Consider the following 18,988-nt stretch of genomic DNA (forward strand, 5'->3'; position numbering starts at 1 on the left):
ATTCCCCTGCATCCCTGAAAGACAAAGATTGAGAACTAAGGACGCTGAGTACAAGGACAAAAAGAAACAGCAATTCTTTTTGTTTTCCTGGGCCATATAGTTCTTTCCAGTATTTCTCTTTGGAAAATATAATTTGATTTCTTACAGCCCATGAGGTAATTTCTGAGATTTAATCCTTCCGGTGTAAAACTATTGAATATTACCTTATGGCTACAACCTTATTTGAGAATACGCATGCTGGACCAAGCCAGACTTATCCTGAGTAAGCAGATGGAGTCTGGAAAAAATCCTGGGATTTCTTTCAATCCAGTTGCTAGGATACTGCAGAGAAAGAGGCTGGAGAGGAACAGTATACCAACCCTTTCATAGGTGAGAAGTCCCCACTGGTTTTTTTTGCAATGCCTGGTAGTGGTCTCAGCACGGTGGTAGTTCCAGATGGTGTTTTGAAAAAACAGGCGGCAGTAACTAAGTTGGGTGAGGAGTCTAAATTCTGAAGCTGCCAAATGAGGTGAAAATTTGCCCTTGGGGAGAAGCTCCCAGTTTTCTCCAGAAAGTTAGAACAGCAGCTGTGGAGATGAATTCAGTCTGAGGAAGACACAGAGATGGTTTCCTCTGCATTGCTTGATGCCTAGAGAGCTCTAGTGGATTCTTTTTTCAGACTGGTCAGTGGAACTGGATCTAGCACTAAGCTAAAAAGAAAAGTTAATGGCAAGCTTTTTGGCAGAATTTTATCATAGTCAGGGCTTTCTTCTTGGGGAACGCGGTGTAATGGAGTTCTGGAATGTTGTCATGGAAACAAAATGCTAAACAATGTTTAAAAGTTTATGAGGGGTATCCTTGTGTTTCTCCCTCATCTCCCTTTTGAGAGTTTCAGCACCTCTTTTTCTAGAAAAAAAAGTCATGATTATAGTAAAAGGAATGAGAATTGGATTGGCATTTAGTGTGATCCTGGTTTGGTTTGGACTACTGTGTGTGACCCAGGGCAAGAAGTTTTGCCCTCACTCTAATGGGCCTCATTTGCCTGATTGATATCATTCACCATGTAGCTGAATCTGATTGGGTACAAAGTATGGGACACATTAACATCTCCAAGATGGTATCGTTAATCATCTGGGATCACAACAGGAGGAACTCTGTAGTGCCATATAGTTTTTACCCAAATGCTAGAGCATCCCCCACGTGACATGCCCATTGTGATGATGTCAGTTCTTGGTGATGTCGTTGCTCCGGGCATGTTGGGTGTTGATGGAGCTCTTCTGAGGCGGGGATCCCCCCACCAGCCAACTCCATGCTGGTGGGCTGGAGGCCCCCCAAAGCAGGGGAATCCCTGCCCCCAGCAGGAGGCTGGGAACCCTAAGCAAGAAATCAATTGATGTGAAGAGTTGTGAACAGTCATGAAGAAAGAAGATGGAGTGGGGTCATATCTGGTAGGACTGAAAAACATCTAAAACAAGATCACACAGGCAATGTGGGGGAAGTGGAACTGGAACTGGAACATTAAAATTTGAAAAAAAACCAGATTTATCTCAAAGACCCCTAGTTGCTGACTCTGTCCTTAGTGTTCTGATCGCCTGCAATGATGCAAAAATGCTTTGATTACTTGCATAATTTGTATATTGAAGCAGAGAGGCTGGATAGAACCAGTTGTGAAGAAAATGACATTTTGGAAACCTGTCAAGGGGTCAGGTTTGTGCTAGTAAAGACTGATGGGGGGAGGGGGGAGGCATCTTCAAGTCCCTCTCTACAATCAGGTGTGAATTTGCCATCATGCAGAAAGAGACCTACTACCTATATATTTTACAGGGCTTTTTGGGGTAGGAAAAGCCCAGCAGGAATTCATTTGCATATTAGACCACACCCCCTGACATCACTATTATTTCACACAAGGCTTGTTTTGTAGGAAAAGCCCAGCAGGAATTCATTTGCATATTAGGTTACTCCTCCTGACACCAAGCCAGCTGGAACTGTTTTCCCGTGCTTTCCTGCTCAAAAAAAGCTCTATATTTTCATAATTTGCTTAAACTCAGTCTCTGTGGATTTGGATGCCTTTAGAACTCTTCCAAACTCATCTCCCTTTTCTTTATATTGTTCTCAGACTGTTTTGAAAGGCAAAGGTGCTTGTGCAGCCTTATGACACAAGTCTGAGCTCCAGAGTTATGTGCGAAATTCCTCCTCTTGGCACAATGTTTGTGAGAAATTCCTCATTCCAGATTTATCTTTTTAAAAACCCCAACAACAGCACTTATAAAAACATTTAGCTTTCTTTGTAAATGATTCGAGGGGCTATTTGGACTGGGGTTTTGCTACCAGTGTTAAGTCATACCCTTTTCCTTTCCTTATTAGGAGTTACTTTGGAATACCTGCCAAATTAATATCACCTTCATGGAATGAGTTTTGCTTCCCATGAGAGAGAGAGAGAGATCTTGTGCCAAAAGCACTCTTCCAAAACCCCAGCTCTAAGCCAGTCTCTTTTAGGGGAGATTTCAAATTTTTCATCCTTGCTGTTTTGAATCAACAATTCCTGTTTTGATTTTACTTTTCCCTTGGGCAGATCTAGCCTATCATGCTCTCACGTGGCATCAATTTCCTCATACTGAATTTCCTCCCCTGAAATGTATACATTCCCAAAATAAGCTGTGCATCAATAAAGCACTATTATTCTTTGTACATATATTAAAAATGGAGTCTGGTATGTTATAAATAATGTGCATTGTGTATAAAAAGCCATACAATAGAAATGAACCGATAATACCAAAATGTGGATAAACCAAAAGTGTTGTCCAAAATAAAATCAACTATGAAAAGCAAGTGAATAGGGAACGTTTGTGTTCAACCCTAATTCATTTTCTGTATTTCCTTGGTGAGTAAGATTGTATGATTCTGAGGGACTCACAGTGTAGGAGCCTTTCATTTCCCTCCCCCTCCCCGCAGCCTCTTGAGACCTCTGAACAACAATACTGATAGTGAAACCCTAATGACACTTTGAAAGTAAGCCTCACTGAATAACATGGGACTTCTGAGTCGACCAGCTTAGTAGGATTGCCAGATTCTTCAGTGGAGGCAAGGGCCCCCAACTGCCAGACCCACCAACCTGCCACCAATCAACTGGCCAGTAAGGGGAAACTTACCCCCCACCCCAAGCATGATGTCTGTGTCACTGCCCCCGTGATCCAGAAGTGACATCATCATGTCTGGGGCATTTGGGGGGGGGGGGATGCTCTGGTGTTTGTGCAAAACTGTATGGTAAGAAGCAAATTTACCATACAGATTTTCCTCAGTTTCCAGAGCATCACCCTGATGGGCAGGAAGTCCTGATGTCACTTTCAGTCACATGGTCAGTCAGTGACATAGACACGTTGCTGCATATCAGATGGGCCCCCTATTGTTCCGGGTAAATCCCCTGCCATTCCCCACTGGTTACCAGGAGGGACGTGTCAACCCTACTGCTCAGGATTGCATCTTGAGTTATGGAAGCCCAAACACAACAAGGCATGGGAACTGCGCCTGCAGTGACATCACCCCTGCTTCCTTCTTGTGCCAGTGGATCCTCTTGCATAAGCAGAAGCACCGTCAGTGCAAGAGCAATGAGTAGGAATAATTGCTCCTCTGAACATTTTGTTGACAAGGTTCCTTTGAATTACAGCATTGGCTTGGGTGTCCTGGAAAGTTTTTGGAGGTAGCAGGAGGTAGGAAAGATCTTCCTCTGTCTGTGGACATCCTTTTGAGTGAAGAAAGAGGACAGAAAGAACTTTCTCCCTTTCATAATATTAGACGTCACAGGCACCCAATGAAGTTGATGGACAGTAGATTCAGGTCAGATTTAAAAAGAAGTGCCTTTTCATTTTTGTGTTTACATTGTAGAATTCACTGCCAGAAGACATAGTGATGGCCAGGATAGTGGATGGTTTTAAAGATAGATTCATGGAAGATAGGTCCATCAGTGAGGGCTCACTAAGGTAACCTCCACATCCAGAGCCAGTAAACCTCTGAATACCAGCACTAGGAAACAACACCTTGGCTTTTATGGTCTGTTTGTTGGCCCTCCACAGAACCTGGGGCCAGCCTCCCACTATGGCAAGAGGTCTCCCACTGGCAGCCATCTTTGTCTGCCACCACTCTGAACAGTGATGGGAGAATTAAAAAAAAACAGTGATGTCATCAATATCACTACCATATGTCTTTGGCTTGCTATTCCCCAGTTGAGGACAGAGGATCCCCTGATTTTGCAGGCTCCTGCCCGCCACTGGCCATCAGGAGGAAATCCCCCTCCCCGGCAATGTGCCTACATTACCTGGAAGTGATGTAGGCATGCCTGGGGCAACACTCTGGTTTTTGGCCAAACTCTATAGTTTGAGGGCAATTTTACCATAGAGTTTTTCTCATAAACCAGAGCATTGCCCCTAATGTGCTTATATCACTTCCAGGTGATGTAGGCACAGGATGTGATGTCATTTCTGGTGACATCAGGGGCAATGCTTCTGGTTCCCGGGAGTTCCCCCCACCCCCGCTGATTTCTCAAATACACCTGGCAACCCCACTACGTCTCTTCTGAGAAAAACCTGGATGTGAAGTACGGTAAGTTGTAAGAATGACCAAAAATTCTTAAAGTTTTTAGGAATTCCTAGAGCTACCCTATGTAAAACCTGGATGTGATATAGTAAAGTCACTGATGCCACACAGCCCAGCCCTGAACCAAGGAAAGGAAAGGAAGAAAGGTTAAAACGCTTGGGGCTCTTTATCTTGGAGAAACGTCGACTGCGGGGTGACATGATAGAGGTTTACAAGATTATGCATGGGATGGAGAAGGCAGAGAAAGGAGTACTTTTCTCCCTTTCTCACAATACAAGAACTCGTGGACATTCAATGAAATTGCTGAGCAGTCAGGTTAGAACGGTTAAAAAGAGGTACTTCTTCACCCAAAGGGTGATTAACATATGGAATTCACTGCCACAGGAGGTGGTGGCGGCTACAAGCATAGCCAGCTTCAATAGGGGGTTAGATAAAAATATGGAGCAGAGGTCCATCCGTGGCTATTAGCCACAGTGTGTATATGTATGTGTATATATGTGTGTGTGTATAAAAATTTTGGCCACTGTGTGACACAAGGTGTTGGACTGGATGGGCCATTGGCCTGATCTAACATGGCTTCTCTTATGTTCTTAAAGGAAAGGAAAGGTCCCCTGTGCAAGCACCAGTCGTTTTCAACTCTGGGGTGACGTTGCTTTCACAATGTTTTCACGGCAAACTTTTTACGGGGTGGTTTGCCATTGCCTTCCCCAGTCTTTTACACTTCCCCCCCCCCCCCAGCAAGCTGGGTACTCATTTTACTGACCTCGGAAGGATGGAAGGCTGAGTCAACCTTGGGCTGGCTACCTGATTCCAGCTTTCACTGGAACCGAACTCAGGTCATGAGCAGTGAGTTCAGACCACAATACTGCAGTACTGCTGCTTTTCCACTCTGCGCCATGTGGCCGCTACTCCCTGAACCAAACCCTCCTGCTTATGATTGCAGTGTTGGCTGGAGGGAAAGTATCCCCAGAGAAAAATTTAAAAAGAAAAATAAGGCCCCTGTCTACTTATAGGAAGTTCATAGAGTTCCTAGTGGTTACCGTTTGTTACTTCTAGGTAACTCCAGGAATTGCCAGGAACTCTATGGTCAGAACTTCCTGTAAGTAGACAAGGTCTTATTTTTCTTTTTAATTTTTCTTTCCAGAACGATTGTGTGCTCCTGTGTGACCCCAGGTTCCATCTGCTGATGAGGTGAGCATTGATAGCCGAGGTCTGCAAGTACCCGGAGGTTTCCTATTATAAATGGGAACCCTACTTAATTAGCTACTGCATGGAACAGGATGTTGGACTATGTGGACCACTGGTCTGCTATTGGAAGGGTCTTCTTTTTGTTTTTATGTCAGAGGTTTACTGCCTAAAAATGTGAAGGTTCTCTTTAGCCACCTTGGCTAGCAGCCATTGATGAACTTATCCTCAATGAATGTGTCTAATCCTTTTGCAAACCAACTCATACTGATTTCACCAAGGGCACCTTCTCCATTACAGCAGACAATCCTTCACTTCATTTGGCTCAGACATCTTCCACCTAGGGTTCACAGCAGGCCTGGATAAAAATGTCCTGTTCCTTTAATAGTGGCTTATTGAATGAAAGTAGATAGGTGGAGCTTTTCATGGCACGGAGGTAAATAACATCACCTGGGAAACAACATCCTATTAAGTATGTACAGGGCCTTTTTTGTAGCAGGAACTTCTTTGCATATTAGGCTACACCCCCCTGGTGTAGCCAATCCTCCAAGAGCTTACAGGGCTCTTCTTAAAAGGCCTACTATAAGCTCTTGGAGGACTGGCTACATCAAGGTGGTGTAGCCTAATATACAAAGAAGTTCTTGCTGCAAAAAAGCCCTGAGTATGTATTAAAGGAACAGAACATTTTCCCTCCAGATCTTTGGGAACCCTATTCTTATTCCAGTTCTAGAGTCAGGGTATGTTCACACTACACTAAATAATGTGTTTTGCAACTGGATTTTTGCTATTCTTACACAATAAAAATCCAGTTGCAAAATGCATCATTTAGTGTAGTGAGAACGCACCCCCAGTCACTCCCTGCTGCTTTCCTGCCAGAAAGTATGACATTTGTTTGCCTTTTGGATGATTGAAACAACTTCCTCCTGAGGAGCTACACAGCCCATGGGCTTTGATACAAGCCCATAATGCAGGAAAATGATTTCTAGCATACTACATGTTAATCAGTCTTTTAGGAGGTGAGACTCACAATGTCCCTTCAGGCCTTCTGGAGCAGACAAAAGACATCTTTACTCCAAAAGGCCTTTGAATGAATGTGATGGATTTAGTGTTTCATTGTGTATTTTAGTGTGATTTTATTAATTTTGTGATTATTAACTGCCCTTAGTGTAGCATTGTCAGGCTGCAGTGCCAAATGAGGAATTGTGGGCAGGGTCTGCACACTTAACATCAGTTCTGGTGATATAGGATATGCTCACTTCTGTTTTTTACTGAAAGTGATGCAAGAGCACAGACTCAATGCTGGTACACATTTGTCCATTTCCTCCTGTTGTTGCTGGTAAGCAACAAGAGGGAATGCTGGGAAACCCCCACTATAACATTCCTATCCTGGCAACTGGTGGGAGATCAGGGAGGCGAGGACCAGCTGGAGGGCTTGATGTCAGTGATGATATGATGTCATTTTCTTGGAAAACCTCAAAGTGGCATCAGGCCTCTCTAGGAATCATCAGAAACTTTATGGTGGGAAGATGCCAGCCTTACCTTGGGCCCCTTAGTTGATTGAAAAGCCGGTTAGCTATATGACCTAACTAGCAAATATATAATGTTTCCTTCCTAATCATGGTTGAAATAACTGTGTGCTAAATCATTCTGAAATTAGGTAACTGGCTCTTTCCTTCTTCTGCCCTTCTCTAGGTGCAGGCAGCAAGAAGAAACCATCAGGGCACTGTGGCCATCTTGGATCCTTGGCTGCCCTCAAATATGCAGTGGTTGGGCTGTACTTGCTGGTATTCCTGATTCTTGTGGGAGTCTTTATCTTAGCAGGTAGGAATGGAATAAAGAATCTTCATCCATTAGAATTACAAATTACAGTGCCGTTCTCATTCCTCTCATTCTGAAGTCCCCCAGGCTCTAGCTACGTTGTTTCAAAATGTTTCTGTCCTAATGTGCTGAATCCCCTTGCCATACCACACTGGTTTGTTTCCATGGCCTTGTGTTTACTTGTGCCACCACCCAGACTTTTGTGCGTAGCTAAGAGAAGATAAAGCTACAATGCGAAATACAATGAGTAATAGTTGGACCAGGACAGAAAGATGTGTCAAAACCAATCTGGGATGAAATGAACCGAGTGAGATTGAGTGGGTGGCCACAAACCATCTCAAGAGTCTTTGGGCTCAAGCTTTGGGTTTGTGGGTTGGGCAGCTGCCATTGGTACACGTTCCCAGAATGTCTGGAAGACCTAAAATCAAATGTTCACTTCTCTGCCAAGAGGACAAATTAAGCATGGCACTAGAACATCCAAATGAATGCTATAGGATAGCCCCCAGGATACCACAGATCTCCAGCTTGGGAAAAGAGAGAGACACCCACCCATGGATATGTTTGATTTCTGAGGTCTCCCTCCAAAAAACTTTCTGAAGTATAATCAGAGATATAGTCTTTCTGTTGCTATTGTTATACTAGAGAAGGGACAGATAGTCAGTTCTTGGACTGGAATTCTATAGCTCAGGCCCAATGTGAACTGTAGAACAATAGAAGAGTTCTGTTAGATCAGCCCAATGGTCCATTATGTCTAGCATTCTCTTTCCAAGAGTAGACAGCCAGATGCCTTCAGAACATCCACAGTGAGTGCAGAGACCAATGCCTCTTCCTGTTGTTGTTCGACATAAACTCTTATTCACAGGTTGACTTCCTCTGTACATTGAAGTTCTATTCAGCCACCCTGGCCAATAGTCATCAATAGATTACCAAAGAATTGTGAGTTGGTCAGTGAGGGCTGATTGGCGATAAGGAGTAATAATAACAGCACCCACTATAAGGGAGTGTACAGGACTTTTTTTTGTAAAAAAAACATGCTGGAATGGGTTGGTGACTTGGTTTAAATTTAAGATTAGGTGAGAGGTTGTGGATGGGCCCTGTGATTGTGGCCTAGCTCCTTTGATTCTTTACCATCTGACTCTGATGTAGAGTTGTCAACTTCCAGGTTTGGGGTGGGGGGTGGGGTGAAGATCTGAAATTCCAACTGATCTCCAGATTCCAGAGATCTTGCCCTCCTCAGGGTCTACCCCCAAATCTCCTGTTTTTCCCCCAAGTGAGAGTTGGCAACCTTACTTTGAAGAAAACCATATAGATGTCAGGGAGCCAGGTTCTAGCTTCACCTTTTCCAAAACTTGTTTTAACATGTAGGGAAGGAGTTTTTCCTGTATGTAGGAGCAGTAAATCAGTATAATATCCTGTGTTTTGAAGTGGTACAGCCCAGAGACAAATTGTTCAACTGCTCTATTGTTTGTGAGAACTTGATTTTAGCCCTTGGTTTTGGAGTTTGTATTATAATAATATACTGGCTAGATAAAATAATATACTGGCTAGTTTTTTTTGGGGTGGGGGGAAGTGCATGTTTGTTGGATCCTATCACTTCACTTGTTTAAATACGGAGCCTTCCTCTGGCACAGGGCGTCTTCATCAAGCAGAAGAGCCTGGGGTTTTTTTAATGCAAGGCACCACATTTAGTTGAATAGAGTGGTATGATTCAGCTCAATCTTTTTTACCTTTTATCATTATAAGCAGCCATTTGAGCTAGAAGGTCTGTAGTGAGAGCCAGTGTGGTGTGGTGGTTAAGAAGTAGGAAGGCAAATTTATTTTAGTTATATACTGATGTGGGTCAGTTTGGTGTACTGGTTAGTTGCACACACTCTTTTCTGGAAGAACCAAGTTTGATTCCCCATTCCTCCACTTGCAGCTGCTGGAGTGACCTTCAGTCAGTCACAGCTCACTTAGAGTTGTTGTCTCAAGAGCAGTTCCCTCAGAGCTCTCTCAGCTCCACCTACCTCACATGGTGTGTATTGTGGGAAGGGGAAGGAGGCTGTAAGCTGCTCTGAGACTCCAAGTAAAGGACAGGGTATACATCCAATTTCTTCTCTTCTTTTTTTTCTCAGAATAGGTGGTGGTTGTAGTGTGAGCAAGGATACCAGTAGTGGCCAGTTGACAGGCTCAGAGGGGCTGATTGTGGGCAGGAAGCTGGGTGGAAGCTCCACTTAGAACTAAACTGTAAATATAGGAACAGAGTGAAAACTAAGGTGGATATTTTGATCTCTCTGAACACCTCTCTCTCAGCTTAGGGCTGTTTAAAAATAAAACAACAGAATGCATAGAATAAAGGAGAGATCTGTTTATAGACTTCCCAGGGACATGGTTTTCAAACTGTCTTCAAGAGGGAGACTTGGGCTTCTCAGTGAGCAAAACAGGAAAGGTGGATAATCTTTCATGAGAGACGGCATGTCCACACCTAACAATTTTCCCCAGCAGTGCACAGCTGAACAGCAGGGTTCTAGACAGGGTGGAGCTGAAAGGAGGTGGAAGCTTTTCACAACTATTTTCATTGCCACCCAAAAGAACACCCTTGTTTTGGGTGATTTTTCAGGAACTGATCTGCAGGGGTGGATTTGTGTCATGCCCTCAACATCAGCACTCAGTTAAGTCCATTTAGCTACCTACATAGCATCATACCCTTCACTACATGATCCCTGATAAGCTAGGATTGCCACATGAAAAGCTAGGATCACCAAGAAACATTGACTTCACACTGAATGTGCTTAATTATGTCAACATGTACTTAGATCCAGGGGGGCAGCCATGTTGGTCTGAAGCAGTAGAACAAAGCAGGAGTCAAGTAACACCTTTGAGACAAACAAACTTTTATTCAGAATGTAAGCTTTCGTGTGCATGCGCACTTCTTCTTCATTCCTTGTCTGAAGAGGTGTGCATGCACATGGAAGCTTACATTCTGAATAAAAGTTAGTTGGTCTTAAAGGTGCAACATGTACTTAGGTTTAATTGGCTATACAGATCTGTTCAACATGTTCATTACATGATCCAGGATTGGCTAGGGACACACTAAGTAAGAGAGAGAGAATCTTTAACCAGGAAAATAAGGCACAATGAACTCTTAGCACCAGTAAATTGTGCAACAAATGTTGATGAACAGGATGAAAAAAGGTAAACATTCTCATTAAGAGGGTTTTCTGAAACTATTTTAGTGCCTTCAAAACCCTAACTTTTACCCTTTCAGAGCAGTTTTAAGCCAAGCCTTCATTCTGTATCACACTTTCATGTGAGACAGCAAGTAAGGTCCATCAGATTTCACCAGCGTCAACACCAAATTACTGAACAACATGTCCCAGGATCCATTGTTGTATATTGGGGTTCAATGGCTGATGTCTAGGGGGATCCTTGGCAGACAAGTCAATGAGGTGGACTTCTTGTGGACAAAACAAAAATGAAAACCTCTGCCCTATCGTGTAGTCCCAGTTAGGAAGCAGCAAAGACACATCAAGGTGAACCTGTACTTGGATTGACAATCAAATTAAGGTCAACCGACAACATTCTGGAGTCTTTGAAGCTAGTCCTGTCTCTGAGGCAAGTGATAGAATTCATGTCCACTTTTCCACATCTTCTCTGAAAGTTCATAGCAGGAAAAATGAGGTCAAAATATGGGAGACTTGCCAGAGGCCACACAGTGAGTCCAGGCATAAGCGGAAATTTCAGACTGGACCACACGGATTTTAGAGACCATTTTCAGTCAGTACCCATCAGAACAAAACTTGGTCAGTGTTCTGAAGGACACAGCCAATGTGACAGAACCAAAAAGAAATGCAGCATTTGAGAGAATAATTGTCCTTTGTGATTAAATGGTAATTACTTCCAGATTTGCTTGCTAATTGAAACAGATTTCCATTCAGAGGTCTTTGCAGAACAGAAACAAAATTTTTGATAATCAAAGTTAAGAATTCTTGGAAAAGTTGAAATCCCCTGAACCCCATACCCTTGACACTGGAATGAGTGCTTCAGTTGGATTATGTGACATATAATGTGACATAATATACTATGTGACATGTAATAATTAGGGATGGGTTTAATTTTTTTCATCCTTGTTGTTTTTGACCTAAAAGTCCCTTTTTCAATTTGGCTTCTTGTTTGTACAAATCAAACTTGAAATTCTTTATTTTTGTGATGTTTTGCTTCTGTGTACTGAGTTTTTCCTGGGCTTTGTATGCCTATCCCAACATTGCTCAATAAATGGGCATTAAACATTGCATGTGTATTACATATAGAAGTGTCAATACATTGCATGGATAAATTGCATCTAAAAACCATACAAAGTGCACACACAATATTAAAAAAAAATCCAACCAAACCAATAGCAAAAAGCAGAGAACTGAAACCACTGAAGAAAATACAAAAGAATATCAGAGAAATGAAACAGGGTTCATTGCTGTCTAATCTCTATTCTTCAACAGAGACCTAAAGCAGCCTGCAACATTTTCCTTTATTTTATCCTCACAACAGATACCCTGTGAGGTACATTTGGGATAAGAGAGTATGTCTTAGAGGAGGAGCAATGGCTCACTGGTAGAGCCTTTGCTTGACATGTAAGAGTTCCCAGGTTCAATCCCTGGCATCTCCAGTTCAAAAGCATCAAGATGATATGAAAGATCTCAGCTTGAGACCCTGGCAAGCTGCTGCGAGTCTGAGCAGACAGTGCTGATCAGGGTCTGTCTCAGTCTAAGGCAGCTTGATATATATTGATATGCGACTAGCCCAAGGTCATCTAGCAAGCCTCCATGGCAGAGTGGAGATGATGTGAATTTGGGTCTCCCACATCCTAGTCTGACGCTGTCCTGGCTATCTAGTGTTGTGCTGTCTCGTTACCATTTTGATTTGCTGCATTTTGATTTGTGGCCCCAGAAGGTAGGACTAGAACCAGTGGGTTGAAATTAAATCAAAAGAGTTTCCAGCTCAACATTAGAAAGAACTTCCTGATCGTTAGAGCAGTTCCTCAGTGGCTTCCTTGGGAGGTGGTGGGCTTTCCTTCTTTGGAGGTTTTTAAACAGAGGCTAGATGGCCATCTGACAGCAATCCAGAGCCTGTGAATTTGGAGGGGGGGGGTAGTATTTGTGAATTCCGTGCATTGTGCAGGGGGTTGGACTTGGTGACACTGGAGGTCCCTTCCAACTCTTGATTCTATGATTTAACAAATCTTCACTCCATTGTGGACTTTAGAAAGTTATCCATAGGCTGTTGCTGAGCTGACAAGTCTTGCCTCCCCCTGAAAGGGAAACGAAGAAGTTTTTCTATCACAAGGGCCGTTTTCCCACTCACGTTTTACTGGCGCCACGACCATCCTGACGCCGGCGAATCTGCCTGGATTTCGCATCAGAAGCTCCGGCGCTCCCAGAAGCGCCGGCTACTTCCGTCGCTAAGCCAGCGCAAACGGAAATCGCAAAGATGCAGGAAAACGTTTGCGCTGGCTTAGCGACGGAAAGCGCCGGCGCTTCTGGGAGCGCCGGCGCTTCTGTTGCGAAATCCAGGCAGATTCGCCGGCGTCAGGATGGTCGTGGCGCCAGTAAAACGTGAGTGGGAAAACGGCCAAGGAGAGGTGGAAGAAAAAGAAGGTCAAGCAGAGGATGGAGGAAGGACAGAAGAATGAACTAAATTTGTTGTGTTTGAAGTGCTGCCTTGTAGTGTTTCCTTGCCTACATCAAGCTGCAAAAGAATGATAATCTGCAACTCTAAACATGTAAGATTCATGGGGGCGAAATCTGAAGATTTCCTGAGACCATGTTTATTTGCTGAGTTTTTTGAGGAAAAGAGAAGTATTTGGTGCCTGTTTTTTGCCCCAGACTTTTTGCAACATCAGATCAGAAAACAACATAAGAGAAGCCATGTTGGATCAGGCCAATGGCTCATCCAGTCCAACACTCTGTGTCACACAGTGGCCAAATATACACACACACATGCACACACACTGTAGCTAATAGCCAATGATGGACCTCTGCTCCATATTTTTATCTAACCCCCTAATTTTGAAGGGGCTCTTTCTGAGGAGAGGCTGCTATAGTGTCAAACATCTATTTATCTCCCTCCCAATGGAAAAGGTAACTGCTTATTTAATAGATTGTGTTTGGACAATTGTCCTTGCAAAAGGGGAACACAGAATTATTCCTGAAAAGTGTTTCTGTGAAACCTCCTCCCTGGGAAGATAAATGATTTACAGTGTGTGGCTGGGGAAGAAAAGCCTGGCTGTTCCTAGAAGATCAGTGGTGAACTTGAGGCAGTTCCCATCCCTTTTGAGGCATTCTAAGGGAGTGGAGTAAATGTGGGATTGTTAGGGATGCCAGCCCTGGGAAGAGAACTGGAGATTTTCTGGGTGGAGCCTGAGGTGGGTGGAATTTAGGGATGGGAAATACTTCTGCAGGTTACAGTGCCATAGAGTCCATCCACCAAAGCAGCCATTTTCTCCAGGCGAATTGATCTCTGTCATCTGGAGATCAATTGTAATAGCAGGAGGTCCTCAGGCCCCACCTGCAGATTGGGAACCCTATTTCAGACCTCAGTACTATAGTTTCCCTCCCTCTTTATGGCATTAAACCCCAGCTGTGTGCTGAGATTAAGAGCAAGTATAGTCTAACCTTTAGAGGATCACATTGGGAAAACCAAGAAATTAATCCCCATTTGAGTATAAAGCTTGCTGAGTAACTTGGGCCCATCATCCCCTCTCTGCTTAACCTACCTCACAAAGTTGTCGCAAGGATAAAACAGAGTCACAAGAGTCATATATGCTGCCCTTCCTGGAGGAAGGGTGGGATAAAAAATTTAATAGGTAAAGGTTGGTTTGATGTCCTCTGAAATACACTATCTTCACATGATTCTGTCAGATTCCTTACAGGTTCGGCTCTTTTTCTAGCAGGAGCTCCTCTGCATATTAGGCCACGCCCCCCTGATGTAACCAATCCTCCTGGAGCTAACAGTAGGCCCTGTATTAAGAGCCCTCTAAGCTCTTGGAGGATTGGCTACATCAGGGGGGCATGGCCTAATATGCAGAGAAGCTCCTGCTAGAAAAAGAGCCCAAAAATAAATAATTTCTCCAACTCCTCCGGAGCCTTGCAAAAACAGGAAGCTTGAAGGTTGGTGATTTATGCTGCTCGGAATCAGGCTGGCTTTTAATAGCCTCTTTTTATAAGCGCCTCGAGAAGTAACAGCCGGCTGTTGGGATGGAGTGCATTAGCAATTCTTGCCCAATATGACGGACTCTAGACAAAGGCAGGTGGCTGAAGTCCAGGAAGCACGAGATGTATTCTAAGGTCATTTGAGAATCAAGAGTGCTTTCAGGAACAGACGGGGCTTATTAAGATGGTGTGGGTTGACCCTCCAACTGCACACGTGCTATTGCAGAACTTATCCTGGCTGGTGAAAGACCTCAGTTGGAGACACCCAGCCAAGTTATTGCGTTACAGGATGTCAAACAAAGTGGGGCCAGTCACCTGCCACAGTAAACAGCCCAAAGGCTCCTGTGTATAATCCAAAACAACAAGCAAGATCAAGGTGGGGCATTAATGCTCTGCCATACTGAAATGAAGCACAGTTTTAGTAAAAAGGTATATGAAATCTCCTCTTCAAAAGTGGGTAATGAGAATAGAAGATCTAAGTTGCAACCTGGCTGGGTAGACAGCCATTTAGACGTGGGGCTGTAAATTCATCATGACTGATAGCTGTTGGTAGAACCAGCCTGTGTTTTATTTATTGCATTTAGTGCATTTCTACCCCACCTTTCTCTCCAAAGGGAACCCAAAGGAGTTTACAGCATTTTCCTCTTCTCCCTTTTGTGCTCATGACATACTTATAAATAGGCTGACACTGTATTACTGGCCCAAAGTCACCCAGCAAACTTCCTTGGCAGACTGGATATCAAATTTGGATCCTTTAGAGGCTAGTCTAGCATTCTAACCACTACACCATGAGGGTATCTAAGATTTTTAGCTGCACATTTTTCCATTGCTGCAGGTTATAAGGAATGATAATTCAATTTAGAGCAACCACAAACCAACTGGCGGTTGGTTCACTTCACAAAATGTACTAAAATGATCATTCTAGGCATTATTATCTAGTTCATGTACAGAACATGGGACATGTCATCTGGCGATGTGGCTGTTCCGCTCCAATGCCCTGATAGTTTTGAGCTGTCAGAGGAGATAAAACCTCTATTGGTCTCATTGGCTTAGCTGCTCTGATGTAATAGAAGAGAAGACCTTACCACTAGAGATAATGGTATGCTAAGGATGGCTTGAGAGGCTTGGAATTGGAATATTGTCCTTTTAAAGCATTACCTCCACATCACATTGCAAATAGCATAGTACCTTGTGGATGTTAGTTGCTTCTCAGTGCAGTCCTAAGCAGAGTTATACCTTTACAAGCCTATTGATTACATTGGACTAGAAAGGTTTAAGATCAGCTGGATCAGGTTTAAGTCTTTCAGTGGATTGGAAAGCCATTGGGCAATAGATAGATAGAACTTTGGGGAAAGGGAAAATTATATAAAAATATTCAGACTTAAAAGCATGAGATGTGCAGACAGGCAGGGATACAGTTGTCAGCACATCCCATATTCTGTTATAGGCCTGCACGTGCACAAAATAAGCAAGTTTTATTCTAGCAAAAACTTGCATGCACTTTATCGGATGCACACAGTGGGACTTCACTAGGCAAACATGTATATGAGGTTAGGTATAGGAAAACATATAAACATCAATGCCAAAGTGGCTCTTAAGCCTTGTCTTTCAGGTCTCCCTGGCACCACAGTCTCCTCCTCAAGATGGCGAGCAGAGGAAGAACACCCTGTCTGGAAAAGCCCAATGGGAGCTGCAGGATATAAATACCTAAATTAAAATAAATGAAGCTGCTGCCCCCCGACTAGGCTCTTCTATCTGAACAGCTTGTTTATACTGTGCCAAGACTCCATTAGCTCAGTACCCACCTGTCCCTGCCATAGACTGCCTCGCAGACTTTTGGCCTGACTTTAACTATAGATAGAGACATCTCTCCTATCTCTGGCTATGTAACCCTTGGCTTAATTAAAAAGTCAAGCCTACTTTAGCTATCGTTGGAAACCTGTTTGTCTTTTGTCCTGCCTGTCCTACTGCCTCCCCCCATGAGCTCACAGCATAGAACTGGACAGCTTATGCTTGGAAAGTGGGACCAATTCCCCACTAGCCTTGTCCTGGTCTCACACTCCTTTTATCTGCGGCGCTTCTGTCTGATTTTGCACAAGCTGCCCCAGCGCTGCAACTCACTCCACCTCTTTCACATGGCAAACAGAAACCAGTTTTTAGATGATCTTGCTTGCTGGCAGAGCGAGTTGTAGTCCTGAGGCAGCTTGTGTGACAGAAGCCCCACAGAGAAGAGGAGCTTGAGACCGGGACAAAGCTAGTGGGGAATCAGTTTGAGTCTGCTACTCTTGAGTCTGCTACTCTTGAACCAGGGCATTTTTGAGCAGGAATGCACAGGAATGCAGTTCCAGCTGGCTTAATGTCAGTGGGTGTGGCCTAATATGTAAATGAATTCCCGCTGGGCTTTTTCTACAAAAAGCCCTATGTTAAACAATGGTGACATCAGGAGGTGTGGCCTAATATGCAAATTAGTTCCTGCTGGGCTTTTTCTACCAAAAAATCCCTGAAGATTACCCCTTCTCACAACAGAATCCTCCAAGCTTGTAGAAGCTTTCTCTGACTTCCTCTATCTTAACACTTGCTGTGTTGTGAAATATGGAGCAAAATGGCACCTGTCCAGTCCTTCTCTTGTAAAAAAGATGATGATCATGTCTTCCTAAGCAAGGATGGAAAACACCTCTCCCCCACTTGCTGTGTTCAGTGCTTAGCTGCCAACAAATGCATTTCATTTCACCACAGATTTGAGATTTGTGTCAGGAAAACTTTTTCATATCAGGATTGGTTTGAAATTCCGTGGTCCAGCCATTGTTCTGCAAAGGACAGAAGCAAACCATCTTCCTTTTTCTATTGGAGTCCAGAACAATAAATTCTCTCTTCCCCATGACTCTGCTGTACCTTTTATGTCTGTTTCCATTGGCCTCCCTCAATATACTTTGGAAGTTCCACAAAGAAATTGATGCAGTGCCATTTCCTCCTCTACTGAGAGGCTTTTGAAGAATCTCCTTAAATTAAATGTAAAACGAAATCCAGCACAGAGGAAAATAAACCAGATTGTCTCTTGACTTGTAAAAAAAGATGTGGTTTGACTGTTGTCCAAAAGCAGCCACATGGCAATATTACTTATGACAAAAACATGTTCTGATATTCTGGATTTTTGCCTTCTCCCCCCCCTCCCCCCTCTAACACGGTCTTGATAGAAAACAAAACAGAGAATAAACATCTGGGAGACTGAAAACATTTTGACAAGATCAGAATCCAGAGTCTCGTCTAGGTCTTCAAAATGGAATTCTGCAATGGCGTAAAGAAGGGGCTGCACTTTAGTGAAGTAGTTCGTGCTCTTGTCTTAATGCAATGCATAAGGCCCCAGCTTCAGTTTCCAGCAATCTGTATCAACAAGGCTAGGAAGACGTGTCCTCTAATAGTTTGGAAAGTCATTGCCAGTCACAGCATACAGTTCTCAGCTGGGTGAACCAACGGTTTGATTGTGCATCAAGCAATTTTTTGTGTCCCCCAGAAAGAACAGGCAACATACAGGTTCGGTTTAACAAAGTCACAGTTTTATAGGGAGAGCTGCATCATGGCTCAAACAAACTTCTGACATATTATATAGCATTGTGGGTAAAGGCCTGCTCCTTTGGGCTGTCAGAGAACTATCATAGATCTATTAGAATGTAGTTGTCTAGCCAATGGGAACCAAATGCAGTATGCCACGTTGTTATTTCCATTTGACTCATGCCTATGCCTGGTGAAAAGTGGAATTGCTGAGGCACATCTCCTGGACAGTGGCCATGTTCTGTGTAGTGGTAGTCCTCAGGGACCTAGGACAGTCTGCTCCATGCCATGTTAGGCTACAGAGCAAGCCTTGCCCCATCCCGGTTCTTACAAGTATCCACATCAAGCAGTTTCTGTTGTCCATTGTACTTTCACCCCACCCTTCCTTTAAGGCGCCTAGATTTCCCCCCATCATCCATGTTAGCCTTGCAACAGCCCTGTGAGGTAGGCTTGGCTTAGAAAGAGAACCAGTAGGATCTAGCCAGCCAAGGAAAGTGCCTCTTTTGCAATTAATTTTTTTCCAGTACTTGGTGGCAGGGCTGGCCGTAGACTGTCTGGCACCCTAGACAAGGCTAACTTCTGGCACACACACACACACACCCTCCGCACTGATAACATCACTGAGTTGCATGAGAGGTGCCCAGTCTGGCACCCCTAGAAGGCCAGCGCCCTAGGCAATTGCT

General features: G+C 43.7%; 1 protein-coding gene across 2 annotated transcripts in view; it reads left to right on the plus strand.

The window, feature by feature from the left end:
- Positions 1-18,988, plus strand: part of SCARA5 (scavenger receptor class A member 5) — a 130,674-nt gene that overhangs the window by 28,113 nt on the left and 83,573 nt on the right. The window contains exon 3 of one of the 2 annotated variants that reach the window (XM_060250560.1): positions 7,447-7,575. In XM_060250560.1, the coding sequence (XP_060106543.1) occupies positions 7,447-7,575 (129 nt within the window). The remainder of the gene's footprint in view (positions 1-7,446; positions 7,576-18,988) is intronic. The other variant, XM_060250568.1, reaches the window with a different exon arrangement.

This window comes from Heteronotia binoei, chromosome 1, assembly GCF_032191835.1.
Source record: "Heteronotia binoei isolate CCM8104 ecotype False Entrance Well chromosome 1, APGP_CSIRO_Hbin_v1, whole genome shotgun sequence".
NCBI classification, from domain to species: Eukaryota; Metazoa; Chordata; class Lepidosauria; order Squamata; family Gekkonidae; genus Heteronotia; species Heteronotia binoei.